This window comes from Gambusia affinis, linkage group LG18 (genome assembly GCF_019740435.1).
Source record: "Gambusia affinis linkage group LG18, SWU_Gaff_1.0, whole genome shotgun sequence".
Taxonomy (NCBI): domain Eukaryota; kingdom Metazoa; phylum Chordata; class Actinopteri; order Cyprinodontiformes; family Poeciliidae; genus Gambusia; species Gambusia affinis.
Genome location: NC_057885.1, coordinates 10847607 through 10867546, shown reverse-complemented (window position 1 = coordinate 10867546; position 19940 = coordinate 10847607). Strand labels below are relative to the sequence as shown.

Sequence of the window (19940 nt, the reverse complement as noted above, 5' to 3'; positions counted from 1 at the left end):
TGCTATGATTTCCGGTTCCGCTTGTCCGCCCCCAGAATTGCTCCCTAAGCAACAGCATAAGGAAAATCGGACACAATGATTGAGGAAAATGGTCCTTCGGCACATGTATGTATGGCTGTAATATTTTCTTTAATATTCAACAGTTTTTTTATTTGATGCTAGTATGACAAATGAGAGAAGCTTTTATATTAAATAAATGTAGCTTTATAAGGACTTGAGGTGAGGTTAAACGTTAGCTTGTGGCTAACAGGTTAGCTTACGTGTTCTCAGTTATATTTTTTCATATTTAGACTTATTGAAATTGTCCAGCAGCAAAATATACCAAGTGTCAAAATGATTCCTGTAAATTATTTCTGATTGTGAACTGTTCCTGCTGAATGTAAACACTGAAGAGATCTGATTTGTTTTAGTTAATTATTAAATTAGTTTAATGCCCTTTTCTGAAACTGTAATGGAAGAAGTACATTTTGTACACCATAAGTGAGACATATAAGCCATACTTAGAATAAACTATTATGTACGTCTTCATAGCAGGTAGCAAAGTCACTAAAAACTCATGAGGTACGTCAGTTTTATGAAGTTATGCCTGAATTATTCGATGAATCATTTCCTAGTAGTTATGAATACGGCAAAAAATAAATGACTCTAATGCATAATTATGACATACTATCATGTTTCTAATTTACTACTTTGTTGTGAGATACAGAGTTGTTTTTATGAGACGCTTTGTCAATGGTGCAAGGTTGTCTCCCACAATTATTAAAGTGGAAAATGCACAATACTAGCTCTTCTTTGAGATACTACTACATGTTTTACGATCGTGAGACGCTGTCATTGTAGGATAGTATCTTATAATAATGGAATAGAATCGTTTATTTTTGGATTTCTTGTTACAAGATATGTCATAATTATGAGACACATATTATTTGTTCTGTCTTAATCACAGTAGGGGGAAATGAAGGTCTGTATGGATTCAAATGATTTCACACAGAATCAGTTCTTCCTTTGTCTCCTCTTATCCAGGAGCAGCCCGAAGTGTCCTCCTCTTCCCAGGCCAGACAGAAACTTGAGGGGCTCCTTAACAAGAACATGAGGATCCGCATGACAGACGGACGGACACTGGTGGGTCTCTTCCTCTGCACGGATCGGGACTGCAATGTGATCCTGGGCTCGGCTCAGGAGTTCCTCAAATCCTCAGGTAGGGACACTTTGTGTATATGTTGAAAATTTAACTAATGTTTTTCATTTTCAACATCATATTTCCTCATCTCATATTAATGAGTTCACTTGAAAATGTAGAAATAGGAAATGAAGACGTAAAATATTAATAAGGCAGCTGTTTGTTTTTTTTTTTTTTTGGCATATTCAGCCTTCAGTTATTTTGTCTTCTATGCTGTGCAGAATTCAGTCGTGTTCTCCCACCAAAAAGACTTCTTTTAAAAAGTATTTAACAGAGTCATTTACACTAAGAGCTACTATTTATGTAAAACGGGCCTCCAGATCTAGAAGTTTAGGTTTGAAGCAGAAAAATCTCAAAATCCCAAAGCAAACTGCATAAGTTAAAGATTAACTTCACTGAAAACAGTAGAATTTTAGTATGAAATGGAATTTCCGTCATTTCTCATTGTTTTTGGTAGAATTTGATCAAGTTTACCTTAACAATTAATGTTTAGAACCAATCCAGTTATGTCTCAGTCAAGCTTGGTAAACCACACACCTGATCGTTGCCGTTTTTCCTGCTTTGATGGATCAGAGTCCTGGTTTTAAATGCGTTTCCTGCCCGTCTTAGACACTTTCTCCCAGGGTGAACCCAGAGTCCTGGGCCTGGCCATGATCCCCGGTCACCACGTGGTATCCATCGAGGTGGAGGCCGACAGCCTGGAGGACGTAGATGGGTTTGGAGCCAACCACTGACGAAGAGCTGTCCATTTCTTTCTTTTTTTTTTTTTTTTTACTCGACATTCATGTGACTGTTTCCTGTCGAGGCCTGTGTCTGGAAAAGAAAAGATCGAACTGTTGGAGGAGTTTTAACTGTCTTTGCGGCTGAAACGGAACCTCTGTGCCAGCGCTCTGGATTCATCCATTTCCCCTGAGAATGAACGAAACCCGTTGGCAGCAAGCCGGGTGAATGCATTTGACATGTTTCGTGCAAATATATGGATTCAAGTTTATGTATGTTAGTGTTTTTAAAATAAATTGATCTATTAGATCTTTTGCTTTGATCCTAAATGCTGCAGTTTGTGAAATGCAAGCTCTGCAGAAAATGACAAAATAAAAAAAATAAAAATTACATTTAATACTCAAAACTTTTACTGTACAATCTGAACATTTCTCTAAAATTGGGTTTATCTGTGAATCACTGGCTGAGCAAAATTCATTTGCCAAACATCTAAACTCTACCCAAAAGCAGGAGGAATAATGAGTCCCGTCCGGATGGTTTTCATCCTTTAATACATGTCAGCATGTCCACCGAGTCAATTTGGCAGCAGGAAGAAAAAGTTATGCCACAACCAGAAACCGTAAAAATAAAAAAAAGTTCCTTCCTATCATTAAATACAAAGAGCGCCGTCACATTTTGGTTCCCAAAATAAGCAGTTACAGTCACTCTGTCTTCAAGATGTCGGTAAGAAAATAACTTAAGTTTGTGCAAAATTAAGAAAAAAAAAAAGGCAAAACTAACTTAAGTACGTCTGTCGTGGCCGCAACAACAGAGCCTTAAATACAAACAAATCCTGCAACAATTTAGTTGTATGTTTTAGATAAATATTATCCAAATATCCTGGTTAAGATACTGAAATTCAAGCTTTCAGCTGAACAGTTGTTATTTATAAATGAGGCTCTCAGTCACTGAAGATGCATTCTCTATGAAAGGCTTTTAAAAAAAACAGTAACATTTCAGGAGAGGAGAGGCTGTGGAGTGTTATTTTCCCCTCAAACAAAGAGCGTAAAATCTCCAAAAAAAAAAAAAAAGGCAAAGAGGAATACCAGATTCTGCTTTCATTCATTATTTTTGCTGCTGTATATATATATATTTGTATATATATACACACACATAATTTTCCACTAAATAGCCTTTAGAAACCAATTTCAGTTTAAATCAAAGACACACTGGTAGAAGATCCACAGGATTTCAGTGTGTTTCACCGTTAATCCAAGAGCTCAACGAAAAGCTGTTGATTTCAGAAACTAGAAAAACGTCTCGATTCTCGGGCGTAGAGATGCTTCTGCAGTCAAGATCATTGGCTGGAGTTCGGAAAGCTGGGATCTCTTCGAAGAACACTGCGAGCAAAAATAAGAAGCGGCACGCTGACGTTCGTCCTCCGCCACCACATGGTTCAAAGAGAGAGAGAGAGAGAGGAGAAGAAACATCCACAGCTTTCATCCAGCACCTTTCAGTTTCTTAAAAAAAAAAAAAAGCCTTCACTGTCTTCAACCACAGTTAAGTTCTCTTGTGGTTCCTTTCTGAAAAACAAAACAGTTCATGTCTCTGGATAAACAGCGTCCAGGCTGATGTACAAATCCAGGGGAAGATCCGACAGACACGTCTGTCTAGAGTCTAGAGTCCCGCTCTCTAGTTGTACTCGAACTTGAAGTGGAAGTTGCCGCCGGACTCGAAGGGGTTAAAGTGGAACGGCCAGCCCCTTTGTCCTCCGCCGCCGCCGCCCTGCTGGGTCTCCGGGTCCAGGGGATCCTCGCCTGCGTCGAACTTCTGCCTCATTTCTGGAAAGACATCAGAATGAAGTTAGGAAGATTCCTGAGAAGAAGGAGTTAGAAGTAGAAAAATAAACTAGACTTTTAATCCCCCCCCACCCCCCTCAAATGAAAATAAAGTCTTATTATTACCATATTAAATGTTTTCTGTCAACTGGAATTTCAGCTATAAAATAGAAAGACTTAAAAAAAGAAAAAAAAAATCTATTACAATCAGAAATAGGAAATCTGAGAGTTTATTTTTAAGCCGTACTGCCCAGCCCGACCTCAAGTTGACTCTTGTTTTCTTTTATCTACTAGATTTGCATATATGGAGAACGAATTGTTTGCCTGTTTTTCTTTGCAAAACAGATGGAAGTTCAGTGAAAGTGGACGAAGAGGATCATTTTAAAATCTCTACATCTTCTCAACTGGGCCTGATGCTGTTGATTCACCTCAGTATAAATCCAGCTGTTCTCTGAAGGCCTCAGAGGTTTGATAGAGAGGATCTTCACAGAACAGCTGGATTCATGCAGACATTAAACCAGCAGTGAGAGATCCTCACTGTGGATTTCAGTTGTCGGCCTCCTTCGTATTTTGTTGCTGTGCAATCAACAACAAAATGAATGTTGCTTCACAAAGCTGAGTACAGAATTTAAAGGAAACCGGAGTAGCTCGATTGTTTCTGTTTTTCCCTCCCTATCGCAAGCTGCTTCCTGTTCCTACTACACACACACACACACAGGCACGCACACCCCCACACAAGGAATGCGTGTGTAAAATGGGCTCCTGACCCGGGTCGGTAAGGACTTCTTTAGCCGAGGCGATATCGATAAACTTCTTCTCCGCCTCTTTCTTGTCGGCTTCGGACTGGAAGTTGTCAGGGTGCCACTGCTGTGCCAACTTCCTGTACGCCTTGATGATCTCCTGCTTGTTAGCGTTCCTGAGGACAGGAAGCACAGATGGTTTGTTTTTATTAAAAGAGCTGCACAGTCAATTTCGATTCCAAAAAAAAAAAAAGAGCTGGATAAAACTGTGCAGAATGGATCCAGATGGAAGCGTCACCTGCCAACCCCCAGGATCTTGTAGTAATCTCTTTTACGGGAGACTTTGAGCAGCTTCTGCGCTCGTTCGAGACCCTCTCTGATGGCGTTGCTGTCGCCGTCGAACTCCCGCGCCTCCTGGTAGTCTTCAACAGCTACAATAAAAAGTAAGAAAAAAGATAAATCTGAGGTTAAAAAAAAAGAAAAAGAAAAAGCGGGTTTAATATATAAAGCTGCAGTTTTACACCAATAACAGAATCAGCAGAAATCATCCTGCTTGAATCCTACAGTCCTCAAAGAAGACATTTGTGTTTATTTTTATTCGTGTTTATGTTTACAACGTGGTAGTGTGATCAGATCTCAACCCAACGGCGTTCAGTAATTGAAATATTTTGCCCAGTTGTCGCGTTTGTCACAACTTTACATCAGGGTGTCATTAATTTGGTGTTTTCCCGATGCTTTTTTTTTTTCTGGGTGGGTATTGAAACAACCGTCAACTTCAGTCAACTTCAGTCAATTTCAAAAGCCAAATCAGCTCAGAGTTTCCATCCATTCCATATGCCTAATGGTAAATTGCTTAGTCCATTCTGGTTTTAATGCGTTTGCCATCACTGTTGAGTTGGAAAAGCAACATTTCTCCAAATATTAGTGGGGTGTATGTATATATCTGAGCTTGTGTGAAACTCAAATTCTTGCTAGAAATTCACCGAGGTTCTTTTGTTGAACATGAACATCCACGCTAATGGCCGCTGTGTGACTGGAACCGGATGTTCCTCAGGCTTCTTTTAGATGAAACGGTGGATCAAGTCAAATTAATTATCCCACTGCGGCAGTGCCTTCGTCTTGTTTACCTTTCTCGTAGTCCTGGTTGAGGATGTAGGCCTCGGCTCGGTCTTTGAGGATGTTGGCATTTCGAGGGTCTCTCTGGTGGGCCTCTGAGCAGACGTCTATGGCTTCGGTCGCTAGCTGGAGCTACAGCAGCGACGATAAATTGAGACAAAACCCGAGGTGAAACTGGCCGTCTCTTAAGTTATTATAATCCTAAACTCGCAGAGGCGTTTTCTTTCCCACCTTAACAAGACAGAAGCAGATCCTCTCTTTTGCCAGGTTGGTGTAGAACTCGACGTTCGGCTCCGTCTTCATCGCCGATTCATATTTCTCAATCGCTTCTTGAAACCTGATTGTGGAGAAGAAAGAGAACGTGAGATGATATTAGTTTAGTTGTTTCCTTAACCTGTCTGAATAATATTGATTATTATTCGTTAGTTAGATTTTCCTCTTCGGGGAAATGGAAGTAGGAAAAACGCTTTTTTTTTTTTCCAAAACTCAATTTTACTTATATCCAGTTCTGGAAAAAGTTAAGAGCAAATTCCAGACTTTTAAAGAATGCGTGAAACCTGGAATGAAATCTCAGATGAAAATCTCTAACAAAGTGTGGGTCTTCAGCTTTTAAATATTCCATAAAGGCTTGATAATGTTTTATAAATGTTTTAAAGGAATCATGAAGGCACTGACCTTTCCCCCTGGATCAGCTCCTCTGCAGAATCCAGCTGCTTGCTGAGCTTCTTCACCTGCTTGTAGTGGCTGAAACACTCCTTGTCGTCCTGGTCGAGCTTCAGGCATTCCCTAATGTGGCTGCAGAGAAACAAAGCGACAGATGGGAGTGAAGGAACAGGAAGGCCAAACAAATGATCAGAGGCCCAAATAAAGTAAATCGCTCCGATTGCACCGCAGACGGCGCGGCGCTCACTTGAGGGCGTCGTGATGCTCTCCCAGGTTGTACAGCAGCCTGCTGAGCTTCAGGAAGGCTGCGCGGTTGTCGTTGCGTAGCCGGGCTGCGGGCGTGAGATCCTGGATGGCTTTCTGAGGATCCCCCATTTGCAAGTAACAATCTGCACGAAGCTCCCTCGACTCCGGATCCCAGGGAGAGATCTGAGACGGCAACGGACATTAGCAATTTTGACAAAAACAAGAAACCCAACACTTGAAGGACTTCAGATCCTGACATGTTGATGGAACTGCTGCTGCCTGTAACTTTGTGGACTTCCTCTGCCGTGAATTGGCGCCAACATACAATAAAGTTTGACAAATGATGCAGTCCAACGTACCTCTAAGACCCTCTCCAACGCGTTGATGGTGCCGCTGTAGTCGCCCTGGTGGTACGCAGTTTGGGCTTCTTCCTGGAAGTCCTCCAGATCGCTCACTTTCATCAGCTGCTCCTGGGCTTCTTTGTGGTCTGCAGAGCCCTGCAGCTGGGAAAACCCCCCAAAAAAACGAACAGTGGGATTCCATTTTCCTTTGATAAAAGTATTTCCCACAGTGTGCTATTTAATACGATGTGTTTCAGTACAAACATTAACTGAAAATATCAAATTTTACCTGGATATCATTAGCTTAGCTATGCGAGTTCCTATTGTGCCAACATTTGAGAGAAGTAGGGAGGTAACAGGTGATTATTCTAGCGAATCAAATATTCTGACCATTAATCGGTATAAAAAAAAGAAACGGTTTAAATTTCATCCAAGTGTCTTGTTTCAGCAAATGGTTGAGTGGAGTCTGTATACTCCAGTTAGCGATTAATCGATCACCAAATTAGTTTATGATTATTTGTATAATCGATTTATCGCGACTAATCTGGTTAATTGTTTCAGTCCTGGTGAGAATATTGTTGAAAGTAATGCAAGTCATTTGCGGAATCCCACAACAGATTAATTGCAATTTAAATCACAGAAAAGTATATAAAAAAAAAAAAAGGTGAAACATTTTGGCTAATTCATGGCACCAAATAAAAGTGGACAACTGTTCCATTTATTTCTAGATTCTTAGTCAGAAGCATTAAAACCCTAAAACTGAAAGGTATAGTGCTCAAACATCCACCGGATTAAGTAAATGGTAAAATTAAGTGCTTAAATAAATTATTTCTTTTTTTGCTTTTAAAAATGAACCAAATGGCAGCATAAATATTAAACATACCACCATTCTAAAGTCGTCCCTGGCCTCCTGAGTGTTGCCCTGCTTCAGCAGGATGTTTCCTCGCTGCAACCGGGCCTGAAGCAGAAGTGTGATGGTGTGAGAAAGAACAGTGTAACGGCATTTTAAAAAAAGCTTCGTTTGAGGTTCTTCAATGACTCACTGGCAGGAAGTCAGGCTTCAGCTGGATGGCCCGGGTCAGATCGGGCAGAGCGGACTTGGATCTTCCCATGGCCAGGAACACAGCAGCCCTCTTATAGTAGGTCAGGTAGTTCTCAGAGTCTCCCTCTGGGAAAACATCATGGGAACTAACTTACAGCAGGTTCAAATGTGAGACTAGAAAGTCATGTTAGATTCAACCCACAAAAAAAAGCAACAAGTCTGCACGGGTAATTTTGTACCTAGTAGGTATTACAAAACCAGGTCAAAACAGAAGTAGGGATGAATGTGGGAAAGCGTTAAGATAATCTTACCCACGGCTGAGTGGTAGTGGGACAAGGCTTCAGCGAGCTGACCGGCCGCCAGAAGTTTGCGACCCATCTCCAAGTGGTGCTCGATCTCGGCGTGAGTCGCGCCCAGGACACCTGAAACACAAAACGGAGCTTAAAATTCCGCCTGGAACTACAGCCAATCAGATGAAGGCGGCTTGTGTTCTAGCTTAATATGCCTGTTTAGAGGATTTTCACCTGTTCTCACACTTCTCTGATGACTAAGTGGCACCTGTTGAGCCAACATGGCTTCAACTCCAGGTGAAAATAACTGAAACTGAAAATTTTAACTTTCTAGCAAAATAGATAGAAAAAAAAATGCAGAGTACTTTCACATTTTAATTAAAAAACATCGATTGATCTAACCGCTTGTATTTGAAAACAGAAACAAAACATATATTTCTAAAATTATACAACCCATCAATTCTTGCAGTAAAAATAACTTGATTATTTTCACACAGACTTAAATAGAAGCATATTATTCCTTTTTAATTAAATTTTTTTTTATTTATTTTAAATGAAAAAAAAATGTATTTAAATTTTTTCTCAATTTAAATTAAAACGTGTTTTATTTTACAGATTCTGACTAATTACAGTTGTTTTTGTTAAATAATGAGTGAAAGAATCAAAAGAGAAATAATAATGAACTGCAGAAACAGTGGTTTTGAATTAAAAGGTAAAAAAGAAATAAATTATTAGATCAGCTTACGCAACAAAACATATCCTACAAATTTTTTTTTTTTTTTGGAAGTTCTGCTTCTGTTTAGCCCAAATCTTGTTATACATTTTCATTTCCTTGTGTTTTTTAGACGTTTGGTTTCGTTTTAAGGCTATGTTGCGTTTGCGGCCGCTGGACAAAGAGTCTCTGTCACGATATGAGCCGCTGAAGTTTCATCTAATGCAATAAAATATAACTGTCAGGAGGCAAGTTATTTTTAAAAGCTACTGAACATTGGTAGGTGTCTACCAGCGTCAGGACGAAACGTTCCTCTGCGGAAGAGACGTAAACTTTGGAAACATGACGTTGTCATGTGCCAATAAGACTGCAACCTACATAAAACTACTGTCTTTGAATCACTCAGTGTGTTTTTTATTAGTAATCCACTTATTTGTAGCTCTAAAAGCGGTCTTACCGTCCAGCTGGATGTCCAAGAGGACACAGAGAAGAGACAGGGAGCATAGCAGCCCGCTGGCTCCTCCTGTCCGCCAACACCACTCCATGTCTGGGTCTGCTCACACCGGGACACCGGAACAGACGGACTTCACGGCTCAGCTTGGGTTCAAGCTGCTCCTCTGGTTCATTGAGAACGACTGAGCTCGTTCTGACAGACCGAAGAACTGCTCCTAAGGTGTATTTACGGTCCCGTCCCCACAGTCCTCCGGGCGGAACGGAGGAGAGCCACTGAAAGGTTCCTGAGCCGAAACAGATGTTTGACAGCAGCTCCAACCGACAACCACAAGACTTTACTTGCAAGTAAATAAGCTCCTTCTAACCAGAGGATGGTGAAATCAAACCACTGACACTCTGTGTAGTTTGTAAGCGATACCTTCCAGTCTGCTCTCGGCTTCGCTTTCCCTTTCTGGCCCACATTATTCTGATTGGTCCACATGGCTTCCATCCGGGTTCGTCTGTAGACGTGGGCTGCTCTGATTGGACAGCCTATTTTAACACTGGTGGCACTCCTAGTATGTCTCAAGCCACTGAAAGAGGAGCAGTCGCCCTACAAAACTTAAGGTCGGCCCCATAGTGATGGGAAAAATAATGACCCTTTCCCAAAATCCAGTTTCTTTACAGGTCCATTTGAATACGTTTAAATAAAGTTAACTTATCTCAGTATTTCAAAACCCAACCAACAAAGGACTTTTAACACAGAAATATCCATCTACCAAAAAAAGTGTGTGGAAGTACTAACTAATACTTGGTTAGAGCTCTTTTTACATAAATACTGAATGAATGCAGTGTGGCTCTATGATTTTGCCGAGGAGGACATTGGTTTTGGTGTTTCGTTTCATTCTCTTAGTTGTTCATAAATTCTCTGAGAATGAGGTCAGGTGAGCTTGAATCAAAGCAGAAATTGGTACATCTGTTAGTAAGGACAGATTCCAATGATGGGAAGTATACGGGAACATATTTTTATTTAAAAAAATATTAGAATCACAGCATTTTGTGATTACAAAAACATCAAGTCAAACTCCAGTTTTCACTTTTACACATATTTTATTGTCTTCGATAGTAAAAAAAAATACAATTGAAACAAAACAATTGTTCTCCATCCTCTCCTAACGGTACATTACAAAACTGTACAAAACAACACAAATAAAACCTGAATCAACTCTATTTTTACCGCATAAATATCTCTGCTTGTTCATGAAGATCAAAGCATAATTTATTGTTTTGGTAAATGCCCACATGCTGATTTCATCAATGAAATACAAACAGAAATTGTAAAATGACTCAGTCTGTGTTGTGGCAGAGAGAGAAGCAAAACAGCTCTGTACAGTGTTTATATCATTGGCCTTAGTAATGATTTATACAGGAAATTCATCAGAAATTGTGACTATATACATTACAGTTACTGCCAACAGTAAGCAAATGGTGCAAGTTCACAGCAAAGAGCTAAGGAAAAAAAACTTGAACGATTTATGTACAAGAATAAAAAGGGAGAAGATGTCAGAAAAATGCCATCCTGCTCAGACGTAAGCGTTTCTTCCATAAGTGCTGGTTGCAGCACTTCTGCTTGGTGCAGCTCCAGAGTACGCTGTTCCTCTGTCATTGTAACGCATAGGACTGCAAAAAAACAAACAAACAACAAAACACAGTTGATAGTTGAGAGTAATGCACTATAAGAAAAATACATTTACGCTCTGGTTCTCTCTTTTGATATCAGAGACAGTCATGTCAAAAGGTTCACTTTCAGTTTTTATATTATATGTTACCCTAACCCTAACAACAACTAGTCTTGGTCTTGCTCTTCTCTGGGTCTTAAAATAAAGGTAAATGCAAACACAAACATAAACAAATGTATTGTTAATTTACCAGAAAGAAATCCAAAATGCCAAACTTTGGATTGCTCCATATTTAGCTCTAAATATGTTTTGGTATACAGAGGATTTCATGAGTGACTCTAAGATTGCATCATGTCCCTTGTCATCACTCTTCCACCACTGTGCCTGATACTTTGCATAAGGTTTTGACCGGATGTGCTGTCTGGGTTTCTGCAAACATGGTGAGGGGTTTGATGGTCAAACTTCTCTTCTCTCCATTCACATACAATTTTCAAACTTAAGTTGTTTAATTATTTTATTGATTATTACTTCATTAATTACTTTGCAATAGCAGAACCTGATTGGTTCTGACTGATTTGGATTCAAAAGGAAACAAACTTTGTCAGCGTAAAATACAATGTTTTTGCCTCTTAGGGTTGATTTTTCATACGTTAATGTCAAAATTTCAGTTTTTAAATGTATTTGTATAAATATCCTGATAAAGTGAACCTTCTAAGGTTACACCAATAACATAAATTCCTTGGATTTCTTTTGCTGCTGTATTTGTAAACACTATTTTATGCGATGCATATAGGCTCGTTGTCGCTCTGTTTTTATTGCAACACTAGATGGCGCTAAAGTCAAACAGTTTAAAACCAAGCGCATGCTTGAATCTTTTTTTTTTCGCCTGTACCAGGAGTCTAGAGCTACTTATGGCTCTTTTTCCACCTCATAAACTTTACCAAAAATTAGAAAGAAATTAGCCCTCTTCTTTTAAATAACAAGGTTACATTAAATGCTAAATTAATCAGTCCATGTGTCTGATTCAATAATATGTGTACAATTTCCATTTCAGATGGCACTAATGGTCGAACTAATGTTTTTTGGCAAGTCCTTTAAAGTCACTCAGGTGAAATCTGGGTGATTTATTTAACCTTGTTTTAGTATAAAAAGTGTTTTTTTTTCAACAGTGAACAAATTTTTTAAACATTTTGCAGTTTTTTTAAGAGCCAGATTAGTTATCTTTTTCTTAAGAGTCAAGGAGGATCAATGTCACAAAATGCTTTTTGGACAGAACAAGTTGCTGACCCCTGACCTCTTCCTAGTATTTCCACCTCAAGACAAAATCAGTCTGCAGGGTCAGTAGCTCTGATTGAATCTCATTTTTGTTTTTTCTCTTGCAGTATTTACAATGTCTCAGCCAGTTCACAGCCATTCGAACCAACCGTGCTTCTCAGTGTGCGGCATAATAAATACTTTGATTAATTGCAGTTAATCAACAACGTGGCCTTGTCAAACTGTAACCGTGCATTCGGCAGACACAACACAACATGGATGGGAACTCACTATTTTTCCTTTGTGCCCACTTTGCAGGAGCAGGAGAGACAGACTCCTCCGACGATGGCGAGCACGGCCGAGCACCAGCCGATGTAAAGTCCTTCTCCTATTTCATACCTGAAGCGGCGAGACAAACGGTCAGCTGACGTCTTACTTAAAGCTCTGCTGTGCCACTTTAAGCAGTTTTACTGCTGATTCTTACTTGGTTCCCGGATAGAAGGGGTCAAAGAAATCCTGGGTGATGTTGAAGGCGTACCACGACACCGAGACCATGGTGCAAAGACCTTTTGATAGAAATCAAAATGCTAGAAAGCTGCCAGTCCGTTTAACCCGGTTCTTTAAGGAACCCAGTGAAAAATTTATGGAGGAATGATTTAAATATGCCGTAAAAACCACATCATGATTTATTGTCCCTTTAGAGAAGTTTCTTTATGTTTGTGCATCAGCAAGTCGTAATCATCAGCAAGCTTCCCTGATGGACGTTCTTGAATCTGTTTTCTTACCTTGCAGGAGGAATAGAACCCCGGCGGTGCCGGCAATCCTCCCTTTGAGAACATAGTTTTCTCCCCCTGCTTTTGAACACTTCATTCCGACCAGGGACCCCACCAGGCCAAAGGTGCCCAACAGTATGGATGCAATCATCAGGGCACGGGAGGCTTGGATATAACCTGGAGGAATAAACCAGGAAAAAAAGAGCAAATTAAAGCCCTTGTCTGTGGCGGTGGAGGAAAGTTTATAATCTCCTCACAACTACAAGATCATCTTCTTATCATTTAACCTCCACTTCTCATCATATAAATCTTTTTTATAGATCCTTCAAGGTAAAGTCCCTGGTCATTTGAGTTGGTAGAATAAATATATATTTATATATAAAGTCTCTTGTTAAACGTACCATTCAAGGCAAGCAGTGATGGAAACTCCCTGCAGTTATGGACCCCGGTTGAATCCGTGGCGCAGGACATCCACAGGTTTTCGTAGATGGTGGAGGTGGTGATGACGTTCCCATCCACAGTGGACACCTTCCAGTAACGATTCGGCAGCGCGACCCCGACCATCACCCATCCGATGAACCCCAGAATCACGGCCACTACTTCCACAATTGAATCCATGACCGTTTCTTCAGTCCAACTCTCAGATAATCAAAAGAAAATGATAGAATACCTAGATCCAAGTCAGTTTTTTTTTTCTTCTCTCTTTTCGGTTAATTTGGGGAAAAAATTCGCTCCAAAAGCGAGACCCTCCGTTGAGTTGACAATAACCTCTGTGTAATGTGTCTGGATCCTCAGATATGTATAATACTGGTAGTTTCTCCTCCCACTACCCTCTATCTTACTCTCTCCCTCTGCCCCACACACACACACACACACACCCCTACACACCCACGCACACACGCGCACACACACACACACACACACACACACACACACACACACTATCTGCTTTTCTTTTTTTTTTCTTTTACACCTCTGAAATTGAACAGGTGTTTATCGGCTCACTTTCAAGGTCCAATGGTCATCAGTCATTCTTAATGCTTTTTTACGCATGCCTCAAAAATGTTTACTCATCACATTTAGATTATTACCTGATGAACATATGTGGATTTTTCAAAGATGTGGTCAGAATTTTGAACTACTTTGTCAAAGAATCAATTTATTTGTGCGATTTGAACGAACAATCAAAGATCATCAGCAAAAGTTGATACGCTAACGGTTTCTCTTCACGTGGGAACCCAAATATTGGGTCTGAATGTGGCTGAGTGTCACGAAGAGGTGTGGTAAGGCTGGTTTTATTGCTTTGAGTTGAACATCTGAAGGCCACGGGACATGAACACACGTTCACCAAGTGTCACGCCAAGCTTTTTGGAACAATGTTGTTATGGATAAATGATTCTGTGTTTTTCCTCTGTCTCTTTTAGCTGGTTGATGCTCGCATGTGCACACACGCACAAACGCACGCACACGTATGGGTATGGAAATCTCTTTAGGGCGTAGCTTATCTAGGAGCTAAAAGGAATCAAAAGCTATTGTCCGGGGCCATTCTGTGTCGTCCCTTAAGGACGTATAGCAGTAGACCAGCGCTGTAACAGTAAACTATTTCTCTGTTGATCCTAAACAATGTTATCACTTATTTGGCTTTAATAAATTGGACTGATGATTTGAACCCTGTAAATTAATTTGTTTAAAGCTCAACAACAAAGATCTAAAAATAGGCCAGGCCAAGTTTCAGGGAGGAACTTTTTTTTTTCCTTTTTAGAAATCCCCAGAGCCTGCTTGAAGTCACAAATGTAATGTGTTTTAAAAAAACAAAAACAAAAAACTATTAAACAACTGACCGTTCCTAGAAATGTCTGATAATTATCGCTTCTGCTCTGGACTAAAGCTTCTAGGAATCCAACAACTGAATAAAAAGGTAAAAGAGATCAAACAGAACAACAAAGAGTAGAGAACAAAACACACAGAACCAGGAACACACAGGTTTCTAAAATTACTTTACGTCAGTCATCTCTTGCTGCGAATGTTGAGGATGTTCAAGATTCAAGATTCATTCATAAAAATGGGTTTCGAGAGTTTTCTGGATTTGCTCTATGGATACTTTTATTTGCTTGATGTTTTAGCTTTTTCCTCCCATTTGGGCTCGAAACATATTTACTGCCTTTAAATGTATTTTAAAACGAAGTATTAAAACTCTTGACTAATAGTTGAATGTAAATGTGCGAATTATAGTCCACAAATTAAACTGTAAAATTATTCACACCAATTTTAGTCACTTTTAGAAATCTCAGAAATGCAGAAACAATCAGAAGAACTTGTATAAAGAAAAAAACAAAAAAACAACCCAACCAGGGTGGGCGGAGGGGAGCTGGACGAAGGGCAAGAGTCCACAGCAAAAACAGAAAACAACCCAATCAGAGTGGGCTGGCTGTCGACCCCTAGATTGTTCCCACAGCTGGGAACAATCAAGGGATAGACAGGACAACACAGAGACTCAATAGACACAGAAATCTAAAATAAACACAAAGAAAAACTCAAATCCTCACACAATGGAGGTTTTCAAACACAAGATTTGAGATTAGATTTCACCTCTCAACAGGAAAAAGAGCCTTAACGTGCAGCCGTCACGTTTTCGATCGAAACATGTTGTCTTTGGAATGACCTAGTCAAAGTCCAGACCTGCATAAACTTGAGAGCCGGCGGCACAAACTGAACATTGATGTAACCATTTATCCTTTGGCTTCCTCTTTCTAATTGTGCATTACTTATTGTTGGTCCATCGCAATAAAACCAAATCAATAATACATTGAGGTTGTGGCAGAAGTGTGACAAAAGGTGAAAAATATAATGCTTTGGCAAATTAGCAGCATCATTTTTCACAGTACAAATACAAAGCTTTGGCTTCGTATGAAACTGGGAAGCAAACAACACGTCTAACAATACAATGGAGAACGCTGCAGGTATAAATGATAGGGGATTACTTATAGCTTTGCATCCTGATCAATATATCAAATTTAGACATTTACATCCTTGTTAAAACCAAACAAATAAAACACCTTCACCCATGTCACCGACACCTGAGCTGCTCTAAAACGTGGGTCCTGCTCCACCATAAATGGCCCATTTTACGACCAAACTGTTTGCGGAGCAAGTTTTACAGCTCCTCCGACTGCTGAGGGTTTATAAGTTTAAAATCAGGCTTTACCATTGAAAAACCATCCTTTATGTGACTTGTGAAGTGATACCTGGAAAGGCTGTAAAGTTTTCAATAGCTTTCCAGGAACGGACCACGCAAAGGGACATAGGATGAACATGTGATGAAGAGGAGCATCATGGAAGAGTGCACAGATAAATGTTTAAACAGAGTCTGCTGTGAACTGCTCAATAATTATTGCACCAGATTTTTGGAGGGATATTTAATCTATTTTGAGAATCCGTTTTCTTTAATGACACATAATGTTCAAAAATTAAACCAAACATTTGAGATACACCAAAGCAGTGATGGAAAATCGAAAAATAAAAACGACATTATAAGCCAAAGTTTTGGATGTGGCAGATTATATGTGTCATGTCAAGCAGTTCATTGCAGTGGGAGGATTCAAAGGTCTGCACTCTGTTCTTTTTTTTTTTTCTAAGGCAGCCATTCAAAAAGAACGGAAACGATTCTACATTCTCTCCACCAATCAGATTCGGGCAACATTCAAAACACAATAATAATTGATAGGCTGTTGCCAGGCAACTGTCAGATCTGACCAACCGCTCCCACAAAATGAGGATTTGAGCTGTTGAAAACTTTCCAGACACACCTTTTTATGCTGTCCTTGACCCTGATTGGTCAAAAACTGCACTCGAAAACTGGTCTCCACTTCATATACATAGCTAAATAACTTCTATTTTACTGTCATTCCTGCACTTTATATTTAATATTTATATTTATACTTTATAGTGTATTTTATTTATTCTGAGTAACCTCATTGGAACCTCAAAACATTGTCCTGAAGCCGTATGCAACGAAATTTCGTTATGTATACACCCCTGTGAATACAAAATGACAATAAAGTCTGTCTAAGTCTAAGTCTAACTATATCAATTTATAGAAACAAATTTTCTAGAACTCTTAATATTAAGTATTTAAGTTGGCTGACCTATAATCTGATCTATTTGGCGAACAAAGCAGCAGGTTTCACATGAGAAGAGCTTGATAAATAAAGGTTCTCCCATGGGAACCACAAATAACTTTGAGATCTGCATCTGCTAGCTATTAAAAATTCATTTTAGTTTATTTATTAAAAGCTTTTTCTCAATTGTATCTCTAATAGAGTGGTTACCTATCTTAAAAGACATAAATCTGGAAGCTTCTCTATTGATAAGAACCACAGATTATATGTCACATCTCTGAGGCGAGAGAAAGTTGTCTGGTTGATATTCCCTCTGGAAGAATGCAAGAAGTCAAGGCCACTTCCTGGTCAAACTTCAGGTTACTTTAGTCAAATCTTTCAAGCTTACATGTCGTGTTTACATTAGCTGTTAGCAGAAATTTATACGTAAGGGAAACTGCTTGAAAATGTGTTTCACTGTTTCATTTAGTGAATTAAATTCCTGAAATAAATATACTTTTATACAATATTTTAATGTATTGAATGGGCCTGTAAATATGAGATGTTCTGGGCAGAAATATGCTCAGTTTACTTTTGTCTGTCTTGCAGCAAAGGTTCAGAGATGTCTTGACTGGCTTCTGCTTACCATAATTCAATCTTTTCTAGTTAATTTAATGATTTTCTTTAATCCTCTTACTTTTCTTTTTTACCTGGGCGAGTCATGATTGATTGCAGCTTTACCATTCAGACTGAAACAGAACAGGCCTGTCTCTTTGGAACAGGATTCTCACTCATTACGCTTCTCTCCTATAGAGCGACATTTACATATGACAATTAGAGTGCCGCCTTCTGACAAGAAAAAATGTGGCAAATCAAATCTTTTTCTAATCCCAACCAAAACTCTTCGAAATGGGGAAGACCTCGGGAGAGGCAGAGGTATGCTGATCTTGATTGATCAGGAAACAGCTACTTGCTGAAATAACTCTTTTTCCACTGTCAGAGAAATACGTTTAAAAAGTCTGAAACATCTGGGACTGACCCAGAAACGCTAAGATGGAGGACATTAGAAGGATTTTTGAAGTTTAAAAACATCAGTGAAATGTGGCCTCTTGGTCGCCATAAGAATTAATTTTTTAAAGGATTTTAATGCTTCCTTACTAAGGCATTGTGGATGACTATTTGAACAAGGCTTGTGAAAACTAATGTGAGAAAATACAGTTTTACCTGAGTTATGTAATTAGGAGGAGTTGTTATTTACGAGCGGATACCTGAACTTTGCGTAAGTTTGTCCTTTGTTCTGCTTTGAAGAGCGGAAAATTTTACAGTAATCTGAACAAGCTGCTCCTCATTAATTACGCCGAAATTTCAGCCATTAGACTGATAATGAGGCTAAAGTCCGTCGTAGTTCCAGCCTAATCGACGTCTTTTATTGGCCTAATTAAAAATGGAGGCTGACACCGCTGGAGGCATTTAACGGCCTCACTGAGACGGGTTTGGACAGAAACACGCTGCCCCGGGTTCTCGGAGGTTCTGTCAGACATGCCTCAGACTCCAGAAAGGTTCAAGTTGTCGGCTTGATTTTACAACAGGAAGGCTTGCAGAGGCTATCAGCTGTTTGTGCTTGTGTTCAACTTCGGGAGGGGTAACTCATTAACCCCGTCTGACGACACCGAAACTCGGCAGACCCGTCAGGGAAAGTGATCCGTTTGACGGAAGAGATGCCGCTCAGAGAGGGAAACAGGAACATGTGAGAGGAACCCGGGAAAACTGAGGCTGAAAACACATTTTGCCCTCAATGATTTATCAGAGCAGTGCTAATTCAGATCCGCTCCGGTGAGTTTGAGTTACCGGGCCAACGTTCATCGAGTGCTGCAGGATATTAATGTGTAATCAACATGTAGCAATGCAACTGGGAACAATGTGCATCACGCTGTAATCAAGGTTATTGTGTAATCCAGTACAACAGCACTTTATTGTTCGACACCGAGCACGATGGCCCGTACCAACACAATGGAGCAGCACATTTGGATTCCAGTCAATTTCATGTCCGGTTAATGTGTAATATTCTTTTATGCACCTTTTTGAAATCGAGGTTTGCAGTCTGGTTTCCAAGGTAATTGTCCAGTAAATTGGTGGAGTAACACTGAGGTGCCACAGTGTAAAAGTAAAAAAAAAAAATGAAGCAAAATACATTTAATGTATTTAACGCATTAAACGTATTTAATGCGTTAAATACGCATTAAATACATTAAATGTATTTAAATACATTAAATGTATCTATTTAATGTATTTAAAGTCTGATGAAATAAATGTATGTATTTCATCAGACTTGATGAATCAAGTTCATCAAGTCTGATGAACTTGATTCTGCAGCTCAACATTTAAATCTTCATTAAATCCCAGGAAATGTTTAGAAAACATTTTTATTTACATTTTTAGTAGCTTTGCTGATCGATCTTCGCACTTCAGATTTGTGGTGCAATACTTTGCCAATAACTGTAGAGGGCGCTGTACAAATTAGGTGCATGCAGAGGCGTTTAAATTATTGCTCTTCAACACAGGTTGTTTTATGTAATTGTAAAATATCAAAAGTAAGAAACTTCTGCTTGTTGCGAAAGGTGACCTGACCAGCACAAACGTCTCCTCTCACCAACTGATTGAAAAAAACATTTTAAATAAGTTTTGACAATAAAGTTTCCATAAACCTTGACTCTGGTTAGCAGTCACCACCTAAAGAATATTTAAATTATTTGAAGGAATATTTCCTACGATTTGGTTAATTCGGCATCTAGATTTTAATCTCAGCCCAACTAAACTTGAAATGTCTTTATAATTGTA

At 39.4% G+C, this 19940-nt stretch overlaps 3 protein-coding genes across 3 annotated transcripts; 1 reads left to right on the top strand and 2 right to left on the bottom strand.

The window, feature by feature from the left end:
- On the top strand, positions 1-2209 carry naa38 (N-alpha-acetyltransferase 38, NatC auxiliary subunit). Its single transcript, XM_044097278.1, has 3 exons — positions 1-105; positions 1024-1198; positions 1790-2209. The coding sequence occupies exons 1-3, from the start codon at positions 76-78 to the stop codon at positions 1912-1914; spliced, it is 330 nt and encodes a 109-aa protein (XP_043953213.1). The 5' UTR covers positions 1-75; the 3' UTR covers positions 1915-2209.
- Positions 2210-2432: 223 nt separating this feature from the next.
- Positions 2433-9801, bottom strand: dnajc3b (DnaJ (Hsp40) homolog, subfamily C, member 3b). The gene is made up of 12 exons (XM_044097277.1): positions 9325-9801; positions 8177-8287; positions 7867-7991; positions 7707-7781; positions 6842-6985; positions 6484-6665; positions 6249-6368; positions 5805-5910; positions 5585-5705; positions 4756-4888; positions 4485-4633; positions 2433-3720 (listed from the first exon to the last, which is right to left on the bottom strand). The coding sequence occupies exons 1-12, from the start codon at positions 9410-9412 to the stop codon at positions 3572-3574; spliced, it is 1503 nt and encodes a 500-aa protein (XP_043953212.1). The 5' UTR covers positions 9413-9801; the 3' UTR covers positions 2433-3571.
- A 588-nt stretch (positions 9802-10389) lies between these two features.
- LOC122820099 (claudin-15-like) lies at positions 10390-13809 on the bottom strand. The gene is made up of 5 exons (XM_044097276.1): positions 13407-13809; positions 13018-13182; positions 12717-12798; positions 12524-12631; positions 10390-10979 (listed from the first exon to the last, which is right to left on the bottom strand). Exons 1-5 carry the CDS (start codon positions 13621-13623, stop codon positions 10883-10885), a joined length of 669 nt encoding a protein of 222 aa, XP_043953211.1. The 5' UTR covers positions 13624-13809; the 3' UTR covers positions 10390-10882.
- Between the last annotated feature and the right edge of the window lie 6131 nt (positions 13810-19940).

Bases quoted from the DNA above. Each gene is read 5' to 3' on its own strand.
- dnajc3b (XM_044097277.1), bottom strand. From the start codon at position 9,412: ATGGAGTGGTGTTGGCGGACAGGAGGAGCCAGCGGGCTGCTATGCTCC. The intron at 5,706-5,804 runs GTGGGAAAGAAA...TCGCTGCTGTAG, and splicing joins TCTGCTTCTGTCTTGTTAAG to CTCCAGCTAGCGACCGAAGC. The intron at 4,889-5,584 runs GTAAACAAGACG...TTTTTATTGTAG, and splicing joins CAACCAGGACTACGAGAAAG to CTGTTGAAGACTACCAGGAG.
- naa38 (XM_044097278.1), top strand. From the start codon at position 76: ATGATTGAGGAAAATGGTCCTTCGGCACAT. The intron at 106-1,023 runs GTATGTATGGCT...CCTCTTATCCAG, and splicing joins AAAATGGTCCTTCGGCACAT to GAGCAGCCCGAAGTGTCCTC. The intron at 1,199-1,789 runs GTAGGGACACTT...TGCCCGTCTTAG, and splicing joins GGAGTTCCTCAAATCCTCAG to ACACTTTCTCCCAGGGTGAA.
- LOC122820099 (XM_044097276.1), bottom strand. From the start codon at position 13,623: ATGGATTCAATTGTGGAAGTAGTGGCCGTGATTCTGGGGTTCATCGGA. The intron at 13,183-13,406 runs GTACGTTTAACA...TTATTCCTCCAG, and splicing joins ATCACTGCTTGCCTTGAATG to GTTATATCCAAGCCTCCCGT. The intron at 12,799-13,017 runs GTAAGAAAACAG...TTCTATCAAAAG, and splicing joins GGTTCTATTCCTCCTGCAAG to GTCTTTGCACCATGGTCTCG.